This window comes from Prionailurus bengalensis, chromosome B2 (assembly GCF_016509475.1).
Source record: "Prionailurus bengalensis isolate Pbe53 chromosome B2, Fcat_Pben_1.1_paternal_pri, whole genome shotgun sequence".
Lineage (NCBI taxonomy): Eukaryota > Metazoa > Chordata > Mammalia > Carnivora > Felidae > Prionailurus > Prionailurus bengalensis.
In genome coordinates, this window is record NC_057349.1 from 21360758 (window position 1) to 21383004 (window position 22247).

The 22247-nt window shown below is 41.3% G+C and overlaps 1 protein-coding gene across 3 annotated transcripts in view; it reads left to right on the forward strand.

The window, feature by feature from the left end:
- Positions 1 to 8858: 8858 nt before the first annotated feature.
- SSR1 (signal sequence receptor subunit 1) overlaps positions 8859 to 22247 on the forward strand; it is a 40760-nt gene continuing 27371 nt past the window's right edge. For 2 of the 3 annotated variants that reach the window (XM_043590875.1, XM_043590876.1), the window contains exons 1-6: positions 8985 to 9163; positions 12102 to 12214; positions 16054 to 16141; positions 17426 to 17688; positions 19356 to 19432; positions 20212 to 20290. In XM_043590875.1, coding sequence (XP_043446810.1) covers positions 9085 to 9163; positions 12102 to 12214; positions 16054 to 16141; positions 17426 to 17688; positions 19356 to 19432; positions 20212 to 20290 — 699 coding nt within the window. In that variant the 5' untranslated portion in view covers positions 8985 to 9084. Of the gene's footprint in view, positions 9164 to 12101; positions 12215 to 16053; positions 16142 to 17425; positions 17689 to 19355; positions 19433 to 20211; positions 20291 to 22247 lie in introns of all 3 variants that reach the window. The other variant, XM_043590877.1, reaches the window with a different exon arrangement.

The following is a 22247-nucleotide window of genomic DNA, read 5'->3' on the forward strand; positions in this document are numbered from 1 at the left end:
TTATTGTTGTTATTTTTGCTGAGGAATTCTGTAAGACAGATCTTATGTGAATTTTGAAACAGAAATTTTAACTTCTCGAATTCAAAAAGTTGCAATACCATTTAAGACAAATGATGAAAAATGCACAGAAAAATGCAGCTGTGACAGTGTTGTGTTTCAGAAAATTAAGCATTGAAAGTTTTAGAAATGATTCCAGTTTTAAAAAGAGATATTGTTTCCCTGGAGGATCCCCTCCAGGGAAAATTAAAAACATGACAGGAGAAAGACAAATATTAACATAAAGATGGCTAATGCAGTTCTGCAATCTGTACACAATTGTGATGAAACTTTTGGAAAGGAGGGATTAACATAGGCTGTCTGCAAACAGGAGCGTGTGCCTAAGCACCACATTTGCCATGTATGTTATTAGGCATTTATGATATTTTACCTGCAGGTTGTCTCAAAATGAATGTGCCTCCTTTGGTGCATGACTGAAGGATGCTGAGTCTAAGCCTGTACTTCTTTCAGTAAACATTTAGTGACTTTCAATAAACTGTGTGACAGCCTCTATGTTAGATGCCAAGGACACAAAGAAAAATCAGGCAAGGAAGGACTACATAATCCAAAGGAGATAGATACACTGTTCTAGAGTGGGGTGCAGGTGTAACTGTCCAGGGTACGCTAGAAGCATAGATGAAACGACCCAGGACTATGTCAGGGAAATTCAGGACACCTGAGCCAGATCTGTCCCTGACTGGACATTCCCCAGACAGATAGAAGGGGAAAACAACAGCACAGTCAAAGCACAGAGGCATGATAGGCTCTATTACATCCCATGAACCACAAGTCATGTCTAAAACCCACATTCTTCATATGGCAGGAGGCGAAGATGGTCATGAATAGCATTGTATGCCTGGCCAAAAAATCTGAACTTTATCCTTATGAAATCTCAAGCTCCAAAAGCTTTAAAGTAGAGGAATGATGTGGTCATATATGCATTTTGAAAGATCACCTTAAAAGTGATGTAAAGGGTAGGTTGATGGTGGGTGATGCTATAATCAGAAGTACCTGTTAGGGGCACCTGGGTGGCTAAGTCAGTTGAGCGTCCGACTTCGGCTCAGGTCATGATCTCACAGTTCATGGTTTGAGCCCCATGTTGGGCTCTTTGCTGACAGCTCAGAGCCTGGAGCCTGCTTCCAATTCTGTGTCGCCCTCTCTCTGCCCGCCCCCCGCCCCCAGCCCCCGTCATGCACACTTGCTCACTCTCTCTCTCAAAAATAAATAAACGTTTTAAAAATAATAAAATAATAAAAGATTGTGACATTGGCCTATAGAAATAAAACTCTGGGTATGAGCAAGTGGCATATGTAATTCCGGAAGCTCCACTCTGAAATATTTACAAAGGACTCTAGGAGTCAGTATGAATTCATAATTGTACCTCTGGTGTACTTTGTGAAACTGAACATAGATCCTCCCATATTTAGCAAGGCCAACCTTGCATGAAGAACAATTAGAGCATAGTTTTTAAGAAATTCCAGTGAGCACGATATGGTGAAAAATTCAATGGCACTAATGTACACTTGAGGGTCCTTATAATAAATGGGGCCAAGGTCAACAAAGATGTTCTGAGAAGAGAATTTCTGTGATTTCACAGCACAACCACTCTACTGATGAATTCCACTTCCATTTGGACTAGAGGATTTGAACATCCCTTTCAGAGACCTTTGGTACTCGGAGAATAGGGTCTAGGAAGAAGTCAGTTCCCTCTCTCCCATGTCTCTCGTTTACTCTGATGCTACTACCACACAACACTCTGACACCAGATGTGTGGTGTTTTTTCACACACCAAGCATCCGACAGCAATTCTCTGTGACATCCGCTGGGTGTCCTACAATTTAAATCAATTCTGACACTCCCCACCTGGAGGTAGCATCAGACTCCACAGGGTAAGGGCTCAGTCTCACAAGACTGCCCTCACTCCACGGCAGATGCCTATCACTAGTCCATGTGATGACCAGCTATAAATCAGAGGTTCCGACAAACCCCTCCTCAGGTTTGATTAATTTGCTAGAGCACCTCACAGAACTTAGGGAAACACTTACCTTTAACAGTTTATAAAAGGATACAGATGAAAAACCAGACTAAGAGTTACACAGGATGAGGTCTTGGGAGGATCCTGAGTGCTCTGTCCCCATGGAGTTGGGGTGTGTTCCCTTCCTGGTATTTGGAGGTATTCGTCAACTGAGAAATTCATTGAATCCTATCCTTTTGGGATTTTTATGGAGGTGTCCTCATGTAGCCATGACTTATCATTAAATCCATGTCCAATCCTTTTCCTCTTTCTGGAAAATAGACAGTAGAGCTGAAAATTCCAACTTCCTAATCATGGTCTGGTCTTTCCAGTGACCAGCCCCCAGCCAGGAGTCATCCAGAGCTCACAGAGTTGCCTCGTTAGAACAAAAGATGCCCCTAATGCTGTTCTCACTTAGGAATTGACAAAAGCTTTAGGTGCTCTATGACAGGAACTGGGGCAGAGACCAGTATATATATTTTCTTCTATCTCACAAATAGGTATAAAAACTACAGTACATAAATACATGAGGAATTACTACAACTAATATATCTTTTTAATATACTCTTCCCTTTATTGAGGGATGATCTACATACTGTAAAAGACACCTATTTTAAGTGTAGAACTCAGTGATTTTACAAAGTAAATGTACAGTCATGCAATAATCCCCACAATCTAGTTTTAGAATATTTCCATCTCACACACCCCAAGTCTCCTCTAGCCTACTGGCAGCCAATCACTGCTTTCACCCCCAATTTCTTCAGGATTCTGGTCAGTCTTGTTCTTGGGAAACATACAAGAGAAGGGTTAGTACGACAAACTGTGATCAGCTGCTGTGTCTGAACATGAGGCATTAAGGCTGCTACTTGGTTACTTTCTTGGTATTTCACTGTCATCTGCCATGACCCATCTAGTTCTTGTAGGGGCCAGCTGGCAAATTAAATTGGAATTTGATGGAGACCACCACCCTATGAGAGTGGCACACACCTCTACCATTCCCTTGGGATGTGGGTGTGCTTTTAATTTACTATCTCCATTGGGAAGGAGAGTAGTAGTGGCAGCTTGAGAAGCTTCCACTGAGCCCTTCACACTCTTAATACTCTTGATAGCTCCCCAAGGAACCAATGTAAGGGTTCTTTCAACCACCAAGTATGTCCATTCCATCTGTACTTTCAGGGACCAGATATGGTGGGTCTGATAACCTGAAGAATCCACTGTTGGCTGGACCCAGGATGAGACTCCATTTATTGCCTGGCTCCCTTATACTCCTACTCTAAAAGGGGGCCATGTTGGCATGTTAGATCCTGGATATAACATCAGTTCAGACCTTGTGTCCAAGAATCCTCCAAAGGCCTGGGTGTTCCCGTTTCCTCAATGTGTGATTACTGTGAGTAAATGTCCATCCTTTGAAGAAGGATGGGGGATTCACAACTGAATGGCAACTATTGTGGGGTTTCAGGACTCCCCATCATAGTACCCTGGCTTCTCTGCAGTTACTGGGTTCTGGAATTGAAAACCAGCTCAGGCGTAGCTGAGGAGGGGACCATGACTTTTTCCTGGGTGACTGCCCTCAACACCCTCCCAATCTTTCTTGATTTCTTTAATTGTATAAATTAACACTAAGTTGAGTGCCCACGTATCTTATTAACCATTGCCGTTGCTCTCTCCAGGTTACTCCTCCTGCTCGTTCTCCAGTCCTCTCCCTATCAGACTTTGCAGCTCATGGTGACGGTGATAACTGAGCCCACCCTGTTGGATGGTTAAGGGGTGCCATCTGGTCTTTGTTCTCATCCACTCATCCTCATTGCTATCAGCCAGTTCTGTAACAGCATCCTTTACCCTCAGCCTGGGCTACAGAGGACAACCCACCACTGGCCTCAGTGAGGCTGGAACCCTTCTTGCCTCTGCATTCCTCATTGCTTTGGTAGATGGAGTGTCCTCCAGGCCCTCTCCCAGAATGTGAGCTGGTGAGTCTTCCAGCCTTACATAGTACATCCATTCCAACAGGCTTACGTTTAGGAGCCAGGCAGAGGAGGAGGGGCCGGTGAGGTGGAAAGAGAACTAGGAGAGTAAGGTTGTCACTGAGTCTAGAGAAACAAGTGTGAAAGAAGCGGGGAATGGGGCTCAGATGAGGACTTTGGGGTTTAGCAAGATGGAGATGTTTTACTGTTGAAAAGAAAAAGCCCAGTTGGAATAGGTGGAGAAGAAAGTTGAAAGGTGAGCTAGTGAAGTTTTACTGTGTCAGAAAGCAGGGAAATGAGGCTGTTGCTGAAGGGGAACAGGGGCCACAGGGAGTTTTGTTTTTTAACTTGGGCGATATTACCATATGTTTGTATGTTCATGGGAGCAATGGATTGGAGAAGTAGAAATGTATTATGAGGTAGAAAAGAGAGGGCTATCTTTGAAATACACGTTTTTGAGCAGGGGATAGGATGCGCACCACAAATGGTGGATGCCCTTGGTGGGCCTATAAATATTTTTGTTGTAACAGAAAGGAGGGCAGAGCCTAGGTGTACAGAAGGACATAAGTGGAGGGTTTTGTGGACAATGATCAGGTGATTGTGCTTTTGTCTGTCCATTCTTTTCAAGGCAATATGAGCTGGGGAGGTCTGTGAATTGTGCAGAAAGAGAACCAGATGGGAAGAGCAGCCGGGAGAGAATGTAGGACCTCCTCCTAAGTTAGGAGAGCTTGGAGAGCCATGACTTCTTTGTGTGTGTGTGTGTGTGTGTGTGTGTGTGTGTGTGTGTGTGTGTTTTAAATGTTTATTTTTGAGAGAGAGCATGAGCAGGGGAAGGGCAGAGAGAGGGGCAGACACAGAATCTGAAGCAGGCTCCAGGCTCTGGGCTGTCAGCACAGAGCCCGATGTGGGGCTCAAACCCACAAACTGTGAGATCATGACCTGAGCCGAAGTCAGACGCTTAACTAACTGAGCCACCCAGGTGCCCCAGAGCCACAACTCCTACGAAAGCTTTCCTTATTTTCTGTTTCTTTTTCCTGTCATGTCCCCTTTTCATAAGGAATTTCTTTCAGAGGTAAAGTATAGCACAAAAAGCCCAATTCTTTTCTTTAGCCCTTGCTAGGTGAAGTCTTTGCTTGCATGTAATGAACACAACATTTTTTTTTGCTTGATGTTTTTTCATTTCCTATTAAGCCTACAATTAAACTTCAGTTGCAAATTTGTGGAGAACAGATGTCACTGGTAACAATACAACAAATTCAACAAATATTTTCTGTGTTATCACGGAGTGTACTCTTCTGTAACCGTGACGCCTAGGCACACTGATCCCTGGCCTCAAGATGTTTAAAGACAAGACACATAATAAATTATATATTGTGTTGAAGGTAGTAAGCACGTGAGTGAAGAATAGAGACAAGGAAATAGGCAGTGGGGGAGAGGGGGAGGGAAGGCTGGAGGGTTGCGATTTTAAATTAGGAGGTGAAGGTAAGCCCTCAAGGTAACCGCTGAGCAAGAGTTTAAGGGAAAGGAGGAAGTTCCTCAGCTATGTGGTAACCTGGAGAAATATAACACAGAACAAAAACTGGTGCTTAATGAGCCCATTTGCCAAAGAGGCTGAAGGAACACTTAAGTAATCAGAGGAAGAGAAGGCTCTGCTTTTGCAAATTCTAAGGGAATACAATGACCAAAGGAGAAAATCAACTGTGGATCTGCCTGAGCTGTAGGAAGAGAATAACCAGGATGTGGTATATTCCTGGAAAATGAGTATCTTCAGACAGGTGCAGAGGTGAGAGAAAAAGAGAACGTGGGGAAATATTTGGAAAGACCTAAATAAATTAGTAGATACTTTCTTTCTTTCTTTGTTTTTTTTTTTAATTAAGATTTTTAAAGTAATCTCAGTACCCAATATGGGGCTCAAACTCACAGTCCCAAGATCAAGAGTCACACATGCTCTACTGACTGACCCAGCCAGGTGCCCTTAAATTAGGAGACAGATTCTTAATTCCATAAATCAAGGATTGGAACCAGCTAAGGGGGAGAGCTCTGGGTGGGCACTATGGGAAATCTGCTTATTATTGGGAGAATGTAGATCATAACACAGGATTTGTAAGCACCAAGATCAGGGTAGGTATTTTACTTCCCTGATCCACAGGCAACTACTTTTTATTTTTGATGTTTATTTATTTTGTGAGCTATAGAGAGCTCGCAGGGGAGGGGCAGAGAGAGGGAGACAGAGAATTCCAAGCAGGCTCCGCACCCTCAGCTTGGAGTCCAAGGCGGGGCTGGAACTCACAAACTGTGAGACCATAACCTGAACGGAAACCAAGAGTTGGATGCTCAACACTGAGCCACTCAGGCACCCCAGCTACTTTTTATTTTAATACTAACTGGGCAGTCACATAGGTTTCTTTGTTTTCTGTTTGTATGTTTTTATTTTTCCTAAATTCTGCATATAAGTCACTTCCAGGATAGGCACACTTTGTCTCTGATGAGTATTAGGTAGCTGGCTGCCTGAAGTTCAAGTCCCAAATAATATCAATTAGTAATCATTTAATACCTGGTGTAGCAGTCCTAGTTTAAGACTGAACTGGATTATCCTCACCGGTTCAGGCTACTGTCTAAACACGTCCTGAGAACTGGAGACAGACCTACTAGGAATCTTGTTTGAGTTGTAATGAGACTCCTCCCCATGGGAAATCAGTCCTCTGAAGGGAAATGAGAGTCAGTGAGACATCCTTGGTCCAGTGAGGAGACAAGAGGTGATTTTGAGTACTGTACATAATGCCTATACCTTCTGTTACACGGCTCACATTGGATTCATTCTGGTACGAGGAGAGAGCAGCAAGTTAAATAGAAGGATTGTCAGAAACCTGTCACACATCAGGAACTCAGAAAAGGCCTGATTTGAAACTCAGGGAACAGAAGGTGCCTCACGGTTGGGAAGGAGAGTCTTCCCGCGCCAGTAGAGTACTCGCAAGGTTCAGCCACAAAGTGTTGACAGTGGCCTTGGTGGCGTTGGCAGAGTGGCAGCTTTGGCAGCGGAGCACAGAAATGGAGGCAGCAGCAGGGTGGGAGAATGCCCTCTCAGGGAGTGCCTCACTTCTGCCAGGTGCCTTAGCCATGTTAAAAAACCAAAATTGGGGGCGCCTGGGTGGCGCAGTTGGTTGGGCGTCCGACTTCAGCCAGGTCACGATCTCGCGGTCCATGAGTTCGAGCCCCGCGTCGGGCTCTGGGCTGATGGCTCGGAGCCTGGAGCCTGTTTCTGATTCTGTGTCTCCCTCTCTCTCTGACCCTCCCCCATTCATGCTCTGTCTCTCTCTGTCCCAAAAATAAATAAACGTTGAAAAAAAAAAAATTAAAAAAAAAAAAAAAAAAAAACAAAATTGAACCAAGTAAATGTGAAGATCTAACTGGCTCTTTTAAGCGACTCATGAATTGGGCAGCATTTCACCTAGCAAGTAGAGGGCAGCTCCAAGGAGTTGTACAAAAGGGAAGGTTTTTATAGGAAGGAGGGTGGGGCCAGAAGTTATTAGCAAAAGAAAAGAAAGGGTTGTTTCGGGCCTGGTCACCTGCCCTTAGGGGGAAGGACAGGGTGTCTTATTAGGTTGATTACCTTACTTTCTTTTGGGAGATAGAAAAGGGCCCATGTGACTAGATGCCTCATTGATGCTGATCAGAAAATTCGTGACTGACTGGTTATGACTCTATTTTTGGGAGAAGTTGACACCGCAGTTAAGTAGCATATCAAGTCCAGATTTGGTGTTTTGGCCTAAATGATGCCATTTTGGGCCTGTGATTTTCTTTGTAACAGCAGTGGCGGCAGTGGCACTGGTGGCCTGGTGGAGTGGAGTGGGGCTGAGCTGCTTGAGCTCAGCACAGTCAGGCTGTGATTTTAGTAGACAGAATTAATGGCAACAGCAGCCACAAACTGCTTTTACAGGGGCCCCAGGGCAAAGAGGCCTTGAGCAGAGCCAATGCAGGAGCAGAACAGCAGATGGTCCTAGGCCATGGAGCAGGAATCTGGACTCAGCCTGCCAGGTTCAAATCTTGCATCTGCCATTGACCAGCCTTTAAGCTCTGGGTAAATTACTAACACTTCTGTGTCTCCGTTTTCTTCTCAGTGAATAATATCCAGCTCATAGGGATTTTTAGAGATTACTGAGATTATAATGAAAGCACAGCTCTAGGAAATAGTGATTGGAAATAATAAGCAGGCAACAAAGGTTAACTTATTTGTTTCATCATCTATAGGACATCTCACATGGATTCAATCCACTAATACTTCATATTCACATTGTTTAATTGCATGAAATACCAGATTATTGGTAACAACCCAACTGGATGAGGAAACTGAAGGACACTGAACAGCCATTGCTGCCTCTATTTTATATTTACCAAATGTTTACCATATGCCAGGCACTGTTGTAGGTGATTTATGATTCTGGAATGTCAAGTAAGAATTTAAGAACTGTCAAAAAAAAAAAAAAGAATTTAAGAACTGTCACTATTTAACCATAGATGAGGTTGTGGGCAGATAGGGGGCAAGATCTTTCAGTGTATATTTTAATGCTTTTTGGTTTTTTTTTTTAACAATTATATATTATAGAACATATTTCTGCTTTTCAGTGCCACATACGGGCACTTCATGTTCCTTGTAGCACTGTAATTTAAAATTATACGACGACTATCGCGCGCTGGGCACCAGGCGGAACGTCACTCAAACGAAGTAACTACTTGCGACGCTCATTAATTGGGACCAACGGACAAGCAGGGTGGAGCGGGCAACAAACCACTGGTAGCCAGCCCGCGTCTAACGCGGGAGGCAGACTTTCTCGGGAACGTCAGAGGCCGCCGGCAACCCGTCACGTGACTCCTGGGGCTGCCCGTGCTCCCCACCTTTCCGAGCCAAGCAGCCACGTTGGCGGCGTTCCTGGGCCAGAAGAGGGGGCGTGGCGAGGGCCCTTGCGTGATACGTGCCCCGCCCCCTGCCGGAGCCCGGATGAAGAGTAACGCCATTACCGCCGGAGCCGCGGAGAGCACTGGCGGGCGGTGACTGGTTACCGGACCGGCCGCGCCATGAGAGTCCTCTCCCGCCTGCTTCTGCTTCTCTTGCTTGTGTTTCCCGCCACCCTCTTGCTCCGAGGCGGCCCTGGAGGTGAGGCGAGGGAGTAGGTGGCGGGTCTTGGCCGGGAAGGAGACGAGACGCCACCGACCGCAAGTTTGAAGCTGGAGGCGGCAGCGGCTCCTGGGTCCGGCGTGCGTCCCGCCACCCTCTCCCTACCCCTTCCCCGACCCCCGGCCGGTAGTAGGGGGTCTCAGCGCGCGCGGGCTGAGTCCCGCTGGGGCCTCCGCCTCTTGCGTGCGGAGCGCGGGGCAGTGCCGGGCGACCTTGCTTGGTGGCCGCCCGCAGCCTTGGGCTTCTCCTCTGGCCCGGGACCCGCGCCTGCAGCTGTGGCCGGAGTTGGTGGGTCCTCGGCTTGGGGGAAGGAGGCGAAGGGGCAGTGGGCACAGCTGCACCCCGAGCGCGCTCTGCAGCCCGTTGTATTTCTTCTGGCCGCCTCCGCTCCACCCCCATCCGCTCTGGGCTGACGTGTCTTTAGCTTCCACGCTGGGAGCCCTCCATTCATTTGCTGAAACCCTTGGTCTCTACACACCTAAACTCTTAGAGCATCTTTTTTTTCTGGCCATCTCCCTGTTTATCAGCACTCGGTCCGTCCGTGTTAGCAGGAGTCTTCATTTCAGAAGAACTCCACATGTTCGCCTTCATTGTCCACCCCTTACTCCCAGGCCGAACGAGGAATTCCTATTACTTGAGCCCTCGGTTTTCTTCTCCTGTCTATCGTTTTTCTGTTAACTGTTTTTTGTTCTGTGGGCAACAGCGCTTTGCTCTTGGCGGTGGGGGGTGGGGAATCTAATTCGACACGATACGTTTATTTCGGCTTATTCTTTCCAACAGTTAACCTGGTGTGGAAATAACTTAGCAGAACATTAATGATGTGGAAACTTGGCTTTTTGCCCTGGTTCTATCAGGAACTTCAGTTTTCTAATCTGTAAAATTCAGTCTGACTAAAAGATTACTAGAATTCCTTTCATTCTGTAAGTTCGAGCAAGCTGTGTGGCAAAATGAATGATAGTGCCAGGTACCCATGAGTGGTTTTGCAAAGAACAGTGAGGTGACTGGCTTCTATTTAGTGGATAGAAAACCAAGTGAGAGAATTACCCAAACCTGTTAATGAAATCATTTGCGGGTGTAAAGAGGGATTCTTTTCCTTTATGAGTGGCTTGCTGGTCTGTGCTCACTTGGCTTTTTAAAGAAAAGTAGACGATTGTACTTGATTCGAATCTAGGTGTATTTTTTCAGATTTTAAAACATTTTCATCTTTAAGAAACATCAATTCAGTATCTAAAGCCAACTGGATATCTTTAAGCATTTTTTGTGAGGAATGGTCTTTCAAAGGATGTTTTCTCTTCATTTTTCCAATTGAAAATGGCTAGACTTTTAGGCACAAGATTGTTACTGGTTAACATTAATATCTACTGAAATGTAGGGTGCAAATTCATTATGTATATTGAGAAGTCTTGAAATTTAAGTACAGCTTAAAATTGTGTGAGCATAGGTATTTTTCTTACTGGTTTTAGAAAATGACTTGTAAATTATGAATGCACTATTTGAGTCTTTCTTCAGCAAACAGTAGAAGCTATTTTTCACAATGTGTTCGCAATGTGTGGATCAGTGTTCTTTAGTATTTTAAATAAATCTTAACCAGTAAGAACTAAAGGAAGTGGAAAAAACTTAAAATGCATAGTCCTTAGTATGTACTGTTTTTCTTGGGTATTGCAGCATCTACATATGCTTCCTTTCCCACATTTTTCCCTCTACTGAACTGCCACATCATCATTTTTTTTCTGAGGAAAGTTGGAAGAATCACTAGGACTTGGGAATTCTTTTTTGAGATCTTGCCTGAGATAGATTTAATGTGACTTATTTAGAGAACTTTTGTCTATAAAATTATAATTTCTTGGCCTTACAGTTATGCTTAATTTTTAAGTGTAGGGAAAATAAAAAAGTACTTGAACATCTTTGAAGGTATATGCAGAAATAAATGCATGCTTTCAAGGCTATGAGCCCTGAAGTTATCAGTGCAGTTTTCATTAAATCATATGCATTTTATGCAAGCTAGTTTTTACCATGGATGCCATACAAATGTATGTTCCTTGAAATTACATGCTATCAAGTTCTAAAAGTTAGAACTGTAGTCAAGTTTAATAACAAATGTTTCTTGCCTAGTTATTGAGAGTGCTATTTTCCTTTAGACCTGAGCAGGGTTTTTGTTTGTATGGTTAATGACAGGGATTAAATTTTGGAGCTTTTTACATTTATCTTTGTATGTACGTACGTACGTACGTATGTATTTATGAGAGCACTAGCGGGGGAGAGGATCAGAGGGAGAAGGAATCTCAGGCTTGATCCCACGACCCTGGGATCCTGACCTGATCTGAAATCAAGAGAGGCTCAACCGACTGAGCCACTCAGCCTCCTGGAGCTTCTTTAAAACAAACTTGCTTCAGGGGCGCCTGGGTGGCGCAGTCTTAAGCGTCCGACTTCAGCCAGGTCACGATCTCGCGGTCCGTGAGTTCGAGCCCCGCGTCAGGCTCTGGGCTGATGGCTCGGAGCCTGGAGCCTGTTTCAGATTCTGTGTCTCCCTCTCTCTCTGCCCCTCCCCCGTTCATGCTCTGTCTCTCTCTGTCCCAAAAATAAATAAAAACGTTGAAAAAAAAATTAAAAAAAAACAAACTTGCTTCAAGTTTTTTATTTGAGCCTCCAGCCATCTTTAGTTTCCCTTCATTTTCCTAACAATTAGATGCTTTTTAAAATTAAACAGCATTTCCCATTAAAATTAACATATAGTTGGTAAGACAGTCAATAAGATAAAATCATGAATCATCTAGATGCATTGTAATTTGTCATCATTCAAGTGAACTGAGAGATTGAGTTACTCCAAGGGGGAAAGTGTGTTGCCTATACCTGGGATTAAAAAACATTGGTTTGCCAGGGGTAAAGGTTAACTGTTTGTTTTGTATTTTATTGTTAGGCTCATTAGCTGAGGCTCAAGATCTCACAGAAGATGAAGAAACGGTAGAAGATTCAATAATTGAAGATGAAGATGATGAAGCAGAGGTGGAAGAAGATGAACCCACAGATTTGGTTAGTGTTCTATACAATGTAACTCATGTATATGTCATTTCTAGAATTTATCCTTTTATAGACAAATTTGATATTAACATTCTTGCTTTTAGAGGCTTGTAAATGTGATCAAAGTGGATTGAAGTTGGGAGAATGGGGCCAGTCATTGAGGATGGATTATAAATATTTTCTTGCACAAGGAAGGAGACATGAAACAAAGAACAATTAAGATCATATGATTGTGAGTCTATGAGGGTAATAGTATAGTGGGAATAGCACTGGACCAGTGTTGATAGATTTGGGATGCATCTACTTAGCTTTTTGACCTTGAGTAGCTTTTCTCTCTGGATTTCATTTGCCTCTTCTTTCCTTCATTCAGTAAGCAACTATTTACTGAGTCCCTACTATGTGCTAGGCACTGTTCTTGGTGTGAGGATAGGCCAGATATTTTCTCTGCTATCGTGGAGTTTCTGTTTTTGGGGCGGTATGTGTGTATTTTGCTGGCAGGAAGTGAGGAGCAGGCAGTAAACAGTATATAAAATGTGTCCTGTGAAGAGGAAGGGGTTTAGAGAAGATGTCTTGAAAGTCCTCTAGTTCTGAGACTTATTCTAAAATTATAGTATGACAGTAAGAATGTTAGGCTAAAATCAAGATTATTGCTGCATGCTTCTAGCTAATTTCATTTTCTCTCTTGGACTACTATAATTTATCCTACACATTTTTTTTTTCTTTACTACTTTTAAACCCCAAAATTGGTCCTCTTCACAGTCTTAGCAACACATTGCCTTCAGTGTCAGAAAGCGAAGGCTATCAGGTGCAAACGCTGTCAAATTTTCTACTTCTAAATATGTTACTCATTCTTTCTACATTTTCCTTAAAAATTAGTTGTCTTTACTGTCTTCTAAGGCTAGCCCTACCACCTGTGTTCTTGTCTCCCTGTCGTCCTGTGGGATTTTGTATTATTCTGTAATTTCACATGTTGTTCCTTCTTAGTGACTTGTTTCTTTCAAACTGTATATGCATATACAGTACTTACGTACTCCCCTTTGTATTCTCCACTTTAAGTTGCTACACATTTTATCTTTACCAGCACATTTCTTGAAAGAGTAAATGTGTAGTTTTACTATGTATCTAGTAAAACTGTTCTTGCTAAGTCACTACTGACCTAATTGTGAAATTCCTGGTCTGTTTTTCATTGTTTTCCTGTTCAAACTCTTAGCATTTGCAGAGTAGAGTATCCTTTTCTTCAGTCCCTTCATGTTGGCTTCTGTGGTACCCTCCCCCTTTAGTTTCCTCTGCCCATCTTCTGCTGCTTGGTCTTTCCACTATCTTCTCTCCCCTGCTTATCCCCATAATGTTAATGAAACCTGTGGTTTCAGGGCTCCTGGGTGGCTCAGTTGGTTGAGCGTCCAACTTCGGCCTAGGTCATGATCTCATGGTTTGTGGGTTCGAGCCCTGTGTAGGGCTCTGCACTGATAGCTTGGACCCTAGAGCCTGTTTCGCATTCTGCCTCCCTGTCTCTCTGCCCCTCCCCACTTGTGCGTGCACTCTCAAAAATAAATAAATAAACATTAAAAAAACCCCTTTGGTTTCAACCAACACCATCTTTAACTGACAACCTTCAGACCTTGTCTCTAACCACTTACCTTACTGAACTCCATACCTTTATTTCCAGCTCTTTGCCAGTTAGCACCATCTGGATATTCCATTAGTACCTCAAATTTTATTTATTTATTTATTTTTTAAAATATTTATTTATTTATTTTTGAGAGAGGGAGAGAGAGACAGACAGACAGAGAGACAGAGTGTGAGCAAGGGTAGGGGCAGAGAGAGGGAGACACAGAATCTGAAGCCGGCTCCAGGCTCTGAGCTGATAGTACAGAGCCCAATGCAGGGCTCCAACCCACAAACCGTGAAATTGTGACCTGAGCTGAAGTCGGAAGCCCAATCAACTAGCCACCAATGTGCCCCTTAGTACCTCAGATTTTATATGTCCAAAATGGAATTCAACTTTTAGCATTCATCCCACCTCCATAAATTATTTACTGTTTTGATATGGCTCAGTGATTCAAGCTCTTGCCTTATTACTTCCATTTCTTTTTATCCCACAACCCATTAAATCATACCTTCAGGGTGATTTGTCTTAACTTTCTCTAGCATACCCTTTCCTCCTTAATACAGTTTTAGGGTTCCTGCCTTCTTGTCTCTGGTCTCTTTTCTCAAAGGTGGAAATTCACTAACTCTTACTAAATTAGTGGTATCATTAAGGATACTTAAAATATAACATTATACAATTGCATAGTCCTCAAACAAATTTTTGAGTGCCTTCTCTTGAGTACCAACTGGCTGTGGAGAATTTTTTTTTAAGTGTAAGACAGTCTTTGCCCTTGACGTCTGTCTATTGGGGGAGAGAGTGTTTTACATAAATGGAAGACAAAATGCCAGTAAACAGTGGTGCCCTTAAGCATCTCAATTTATTAAGGGCCTGAATATTTCAAATATATGAATATCTTTGTAATTCTCATTGATGCTTGGAGAAGGACTGCACTGAGGATTAAAATTGTAAATTAAAATTAGTTCATATTTTCTATCACCTTTGTTGAGACCTAATTTACGTATCATGGTAGTCTCTTTTAAACATGCAATTCAGTGATCTTTAGTAAATACTAAGGTGAGTAGTTCTGAGTTTTAGGACATTTCCGTCATCCCAATATAATCCTTCTTTTCCTTTCCTTTCCTTTCCTTTCCTTTCCTTTCCTTTCCTTTCCTTTCCTTTTCTTTTCTTTTCTTTTCCCTTTTCCTTTCTTTTCTTTTCTTTACCATTTTTACCAAGTTGTGTGATGTCTTCTCAGAGGAAAATTGTTCTCTTAATCAGGATAGAAATCACTCCAAGGGTGAGGACAAGGTGCTCGAGAACAGAAGTCTGACAAAAGGGCTACAGGCCAAGTCTAGTGGTCTTTATTCTTTTACATAATTGTCTGTGGCTGCGTTTATGCTGCAGCCTCAGAGTTGAGTAGTTGCCCGAGGGACCTCATGGTTCTCAAAGCCAAAAATACTTGATATCTGGGTCCATGGGTTGGTGCCACTTTCAGAGTATTGTTTCCTCCACCCATGTTGTGGGAGGATGGGGCAGGTAGCTGGGGAAGACTAAGTTTGAGACTTTTTCCTATAAGGTAGTATTCCTGGTATTTAAATTAAGGGGGAAAATGAATACTATTTGTTTTAACTAGAATGTAAAATGTTCCTTTGACAGACACATTTTAAGCTTTTTTCAAACTTTACAAAGTTTACCAACCCATGCTTTAGAACCTTGAAGCTTGAAGTGTGGTTTGAGTACGTGAAGCCTTGGCATTTCCTGGGTGCTATTAGAAATACAGAATTTCTGGGGCACCTGGGTGGCTCAGTCAGTTAAGAGTATGACTTTGGCTCAGGTCATGATCTCACAGTTTGTGAGCTCAAGCCCTACAAGCTGTGCTGACAGCTCTGAGCCTGGAGCTTGCTTCTGTTTCTGTGTCTTCCTCTCTCTGCCCCTCCCCTGCTTATGCTCTGTCTCTGAAAAATAAATAAATGTAAAAAAAATTTGGGGGGAAAAAAAAATACTGAATTTCCAGCTTTCCCTAGAGTTCTATCAGATCTGCATAAAATCTCCAGGGGATTGGTATGCACTTTACTTTTTGAGATGTAAATTTTATTTTAACTGATGAGATACACTGAAATTCATTCACTACTAATCCCAAGAAAGCCTCAGAGAAGCAGTCTTTTGTGCTAAATCTAGTGAAGTCATTTTTTTAAAGTCATTATTTAATTTTTTAATGATGTATTTTTACCCCATAATTACTTTTTAATGTTGTTTTTCTTAGGCTGAAGATAAAGAAGAAGAAGATGTATCTGGCGAACCTGAAGCTTCACCAAGTGCAGATACAACAATCTTGTTTGTGAAAGGAGAAGGTAATAGAGAAATGTTAGTTTTAATTCAGACATAGGAATTTTTCAGATGACAAGCTCACTTTACTTGGGAAGCAGAGATGCTTAAGATCTTTATTATTTTCCTCTCTTAGATTACAAATAAGTATGTAAATACATATTTCCAAACAAGTTTTCCTATATGTGTGAATAGCCATATCTGTAAGGTAGTATTCTTGGCATTTAAACTAAGGGGGAAAATAAATACTATCCATTTTAACTAGAAGTTAAATGTCCTTTTGAAAGCTACTGTTTTAAAACTTTTTTCAAACTGCCACAGTAAACTAACTCATATCTTGAGTGTAAATATTAGTGAAATATTAAATCTGTACTATTAGGCCTTGATTAGAGCCTAGGTTTCAGTAAAAGAAAATACATATAATGTCTTAGGTTTATTGAGGGCTATATGGCAGACACTGTTCTCAGTACTTTGTGTGTATTATTTAATCCATATGAGGATAGTTACTACTGTTCAGTAGAGAGTCTAGAGAGGTGAGGAACTTGTCCAGGATGACTCAGCTGGTAAATAGATTGTGAAGACAGACCCAGATTTGTCTGTCCCAAAGCCTCTGCTAAACTGGGTGAAACTCAGCTCTGTAGACCACAATGTAATCATTGAAGACTTCTTTTTTGAAATTATTAATTATCTTGGTCTTCTCAAGTTTTGTTTTATTCTCACCTACATTCCAATTTTATGCCTCCAATAGGTATGATATGAATAAGAGATTCCCCCCTTCTCCTTTTTTTGTAGCTGTCTCCTGGGGTCTCACCTTCAAATTTGTGTTTTGAGTGATTGCTCAAAGTGGATATGGGTTACCTGGTTCGTTTTTGTTTTTTTCTCAGTATTTTAACAGATACTACAATTTTCAGGTGAATCTCTTAGGCCTATCTTTCTGTCATTCTTCTGTTATTTGCACAGATAATAGATACTGAGTTGAAGGTGATTTCAAGACAGATAGTCACACGGCAGCATAATCTTAACTGCTAAAAGTACACATCTCTTTCTTAGACCACATGATGTGCAAGTGATGTAGTCTGACATTGAGATACTCCATTCAGTTCTTAAGTTGGAACGCTGGAGCACAGACAAGGGTTGCAGTTTATACATCAACTGTAATCTGTTACTAGTTAGTAGGGGGCTGGAGTGAGCTACTAAAACAGATTCTGAAACCAGGTCCATGTGTGGGAGAGGGTGCCCAGATCCTTATAATGTCTCTTCGTGTCCTTTGAATGTTTTCTAATCTTCTGGTTTCTTTTTTTGTTTCTTAGATTTTCCAGCAAATAACATTGTGAAATTCCTAGTAGGCTTTACAAACAAGGGTACAGAAGATTTTATCGTTGAGTCTTTAGATGCCTCGTTCCGTTATCCTCAGGACTACCAATTTTATATCCAGAATTTCACAGCTCTTCCTCTGAACACTGTAGTACCGCCCCAGAGACAGGCGACTTTTGAGTACTCCTTCATTCCTGCAGAGCCCATGGGTGGACGACCCTTTGGTCTAGTCATCAATCTAAACTACAAAGATCTGAACGTAAGGCCTTCTAAACCTTTTTTTTTTTTTTTTTTTAAGTTAGAGATGGAGGAGGACAGTTGACATTGTTTAATGAATACTCTTATTCATCTAAGTGCCTGTTTTGTAGTTGGAACTGTGATGGGCAAGAGGGAGGCAAAAATAAATTACACATGTTTGTCTTCAAGTCTAGAATCCAGTGGGGGCAGATGGATGTAAACAGGTGATATCACAGCATTTATAAATGATACATAGTGAGGGATGGGTGTAAAGTGCCGTAGTATGAAAGTGGATGTGACTTGAGCTAGATGTTAAAAGGAAAAGGAGCAGTAAGCCATACAGTGGAGTCTGCTTCGTATTCAGATGTTAATATGTGTTAAGTAATCTATTTTGTACTTCCTTTTATTGCTTGCATTTTGCCCATTTTACTGCTTTTATTTGTAAGTGAAGGTCTTTCTGTAACTGTTTTTCCATCATTTTATACCCTCATAGATAAAAACATAACCAAATATTTTTAGGATAGTTAGAGCAGTGAGGTTTATGGTTTATGAGAACCAAATAGTCTAATATGCTCTGTTGTCTTTTTTGTGGTTTTTAATATACACATTGTATATCCAAAGAATTAATGAGAGAAGGCCACTAGAATTTTACTGCTGAGAGTTGACTTCTAGGTGCCAACTATTATGTCCTTTAGATGAGAGCACATCTAAACCATTCCCTTCTCAAAGTTTTCAAAGAGGTAAATTTCATCCTCTCCTGGAAGCTTACTCAACCTTTTCATCGCATAGTGTCAACATGTTCACTCATGTCTGAGATCAATTTGTCATGCTGCCATTAAGTTTTCTGTTTTTCTTTAAATTACTTAGTGGGAAGGGTTTTTCATCCTTCAAAATAATGTATTAAGCTTCCTCAGCTTCATAGTTAAACAGTTTGAATAATTATATATTTTGTCTTGTTTTTGAGCACACATGTACATAGTTTCAGTTCCAGTTTGAATGTTAGTTTGTATCCTCAATGTATTCTGATTGCTGGAATTGTCATTGGAGCCATGTGGATGGAAAGATCTTGAAGTAAAACTTAAATAATTACAGTTTAGCAATAAGTGACAGTTTTGAGAAAGTAATGCCTTGTTGTGAAGCATCAAATGCTGAAAACATCTAAGTATTGTCCCAGTGACTATGATGAATTTGAAAACTGAAGTGTGAAACTGACAAAATTATTCCAAGACCACAACATAAACATGCTTTGATACTGCAGATCATGTTTATTGTAAATTGATTTCCAGTTCATTGTGAATTTAGAGCATGGATTTGACTCCTGTTCAAATCTAGTTCTTAAAATCCGCTACTCTACATTTTCATGCTGTTCCCTTCTTTGGAGGATTCTGTACAACAGAAGTTATGGCTTCTAGTTAATGGGTGTTCTGTGGGGTTTTTTTTGCTTTCTGCACATTTGTCTCCTTTTTACTTTACTTCCCTGTTTTCTCACACCTTTCCCCTTCTCTGCCCTCATGAAAGTGGAGGACAACTTTAGCAGGTTTTTTATTTTGTAGAAGAAAGTAATACAATGTTGAGTCTCTGAGCTAAGTGATGAGAAAGCTGTTTCTTTATCTGTTGGGGATTCTTCTAAGAAATTGTACAACCTTTTATTTTTTCAATGAATTTCACATTTTTGTGATTTATTAATAGGGCAATGTATTCCAAGATGCTGTCTTCAATCAAACAGTTACGATTATTGAAAGAGAGGATGGATTAGATGGAGAAACGTAAGTGAAAGTTGCAATGTGTAGGTAGATCTTGATCTCACATGTCAGGCCTGGAAAGCTTGCTCCTGTCAACATTTGTTTTAATAGCGAAAATGGACCTATAAATTTTGTGAAATCTATATCTTAGGTGGTTCTTATAACTATTAACAGAGAGGAAGGATGGTTGAAACTGATAAAAAAAAAACTGTTTTAAAAAAGATAGCTGGCTTTCTGAACATCCCTTCTCCTAAATTCTTTTCTACCCCATGCTCATAAGCTGATCACCAGCCTCATCTAAGTTACATACCTCTTAAATTGCTATTAAAAAATATAAATTAGAAGATGTTATTATCTTGGAAACTGTGTTCTTCATGAATAATGATGAGTCATTTATACTGTATACATATATGTAATTGAGCAAAAGCAATTTTTAAATCAAATTATGCCAAATAATATTTGAGGGAGACAAAAGCTAATATAATTAACTAACTGAGCTTGAGCTTGAGTATGACAAATAATAAAGTAATTTTATTTATTTTAGATCAGATACTTGGGTTTTTTTTTTTGACTAATTGTTCTTAAAGATAAAAGTAAATTTGTGGAATTTACTACCTAGATATAAATTGAATATAAAACATTTTCTTCCTTTGCCCCATAAGTTATTTGGAAAACTTATATTGTGTTAGAATTACAACTGTAATTAGTTGTGCTATTGTTTGAGATAAAGCAGAATTCTAGTTTTAATTAGTTGTGTTTCTTATGAATTAAAGCCAGTTTGTTTTTTTCTCCTTTTATATCAGAATCTTTATGTATATGTTCCTTGCTGGTCTTGGGCTGTTGGTGGTTGTTGGCCTTCATCAACTCCTAGAATCTAGAAAGGTAATTCTAGATGAATGACTCTTACAGTCATACATCAAAAGTTGTTATATACTGAGCATATTCTAGTTATTTGTGGCTTCTTGCTATCATTCTAAGTTTGTGTATTTACAGGTTTGTTGCACCTTAAAAAATTTTTTTTTTGTTTATTTTTTGAGAGCAAGCATGAGTGGGGGAGGGGCTGAGAGACGACAGGAGAGAGAGAATCCCAGGCAGGCTCTGCACTGTCAGCACAGAGCCCGATGTGGGGCTCGAACTCAAAAACTATGACCTGAGCTGAGATCAAGAGTCAGGTGCTTAACCAACTGAACCACCCAGGCATCCCTGTTGTACCTTTTTAAAATAAAACTGGGACACCTGGGTGGCTCATTTAAGTGTCCAACTCTTGATTTTGGCTCAGGTTACCATCTCATGGTTCTTCGTGAGATTGAGCCCCATGTCTGGCTCTGCACTGGCAGAGCCTGCTCGGAATTCTCTCTGTCTCCCTTTCCGTCCCTCCCCTGCTCACATGTGCCCTCTCTCTTTTTCTGTCTCAAAATAAACATTAAAAAAAAAATAAACTGAAGATGAGACCTTGGATATGTGACTGATTTGTTTAGACTTTCATATACATACAGTTAGCATCTTTGGCTACACCCTCCAGAATGATCTTTACCTTCTTATTGTAATTCTAAATCGTGCTAGAATTTTATTCTTTAAACTCAGTAAGATTTCATTGTTCTGTTTACTATGCTTTTTCATGGATTTGTTACTTGTGAGCAACACAGATTTTAGATTTGCTTTAATACTCTTAACTGTAAGGATAGCAATTACCTAAGTCTTTTCATTTGAAAAAGGAAGATTGAATTTGGCTGTATTCTGTCTAGCTTCTGCTTTCTTGTTAAGGTACTAAAGTGGCAACACTGAAGCGCCTGCTATAATCTTGGTTTCTCTTTCTCTGGATACAGTAGCTAATTCCATCACTGTATCTTTAGCTCCCTGTCCTCCCTGCAAAAAACCAGAGCAACCCATATTATTGCTCTCAATGGAAAGTATAACACGATTTGTGTCAGAGACAGTAAGTACTTGCTCTTTAAAAGAAATACTGGGGCGCCTGGGTGATGCAGTCGGTTAAGCGACCAACTTGACCTCGGCTCAGGTCACAATCTCACGGTTCATGAGTTCGAACCCCGCATCAAGCATCTGAGCTGATGGCACAGAGCCTGCTTGGGGTTCTGTCTCTTCTTCTCTCTGTCCCTCCCCTACTTGTACACTCCGACACACACGTTTTCTCTCTTAGTGAATAAACTTGAAAAAAATAAAATGTTCTTTATTTTAAAAATAATAAAAAAAATAAAAGAAATACTTGGAGGGCACCTGGGTGACTCATTTGGTTAAGCTTGGCTCAGGTCATGATCTCATGGTTGTGGGTACTGTGTCGGATGCGGTGCCTGCTTTGGAATCTCTGTCTCCTCCTCTATCTGCCTCTTCCCCCCTCCCTGCCAAAACAAACATTTAGGATAAAAAATAGAAGAGAAATACACAGGGCACCTGGGTGGCTCATCGGTTAAGCGTCTGACTCTTGATTTCAGCTCAGGTCATGATCTCGTGGTTTTAAGAGTTTGAGCTCCACGTTGAGCTCCATGTTGGCCATGTAGAACCTGCTTGGGATTTTCTCTCTCTCCCTCTCTCTCTGCCCCTCCTGTGAGCTCTCGCTCTCTCAAATAAATAAACTTAAAAAAAAAGACATGGGGCCCCTGGGTGGCTCAGTCAGTTAAGCACCTGACTTCAGCTCAGGTCATGATCTCACGGTTCATGAGAGCACAGCTCACGCTGGGCTGTGTGCTGACAGCTCAGCCTGGAGCCTGCTTCAGATTCTGTCTCCCTCTCTCTCTGCCCTCCTCTGCCCACACCCTGTCTCTCTGTCTCTCAAAAATGAATAAATGTTAAAAAAAAGTTTGTTTGTTTTTTTTTTAAAGAG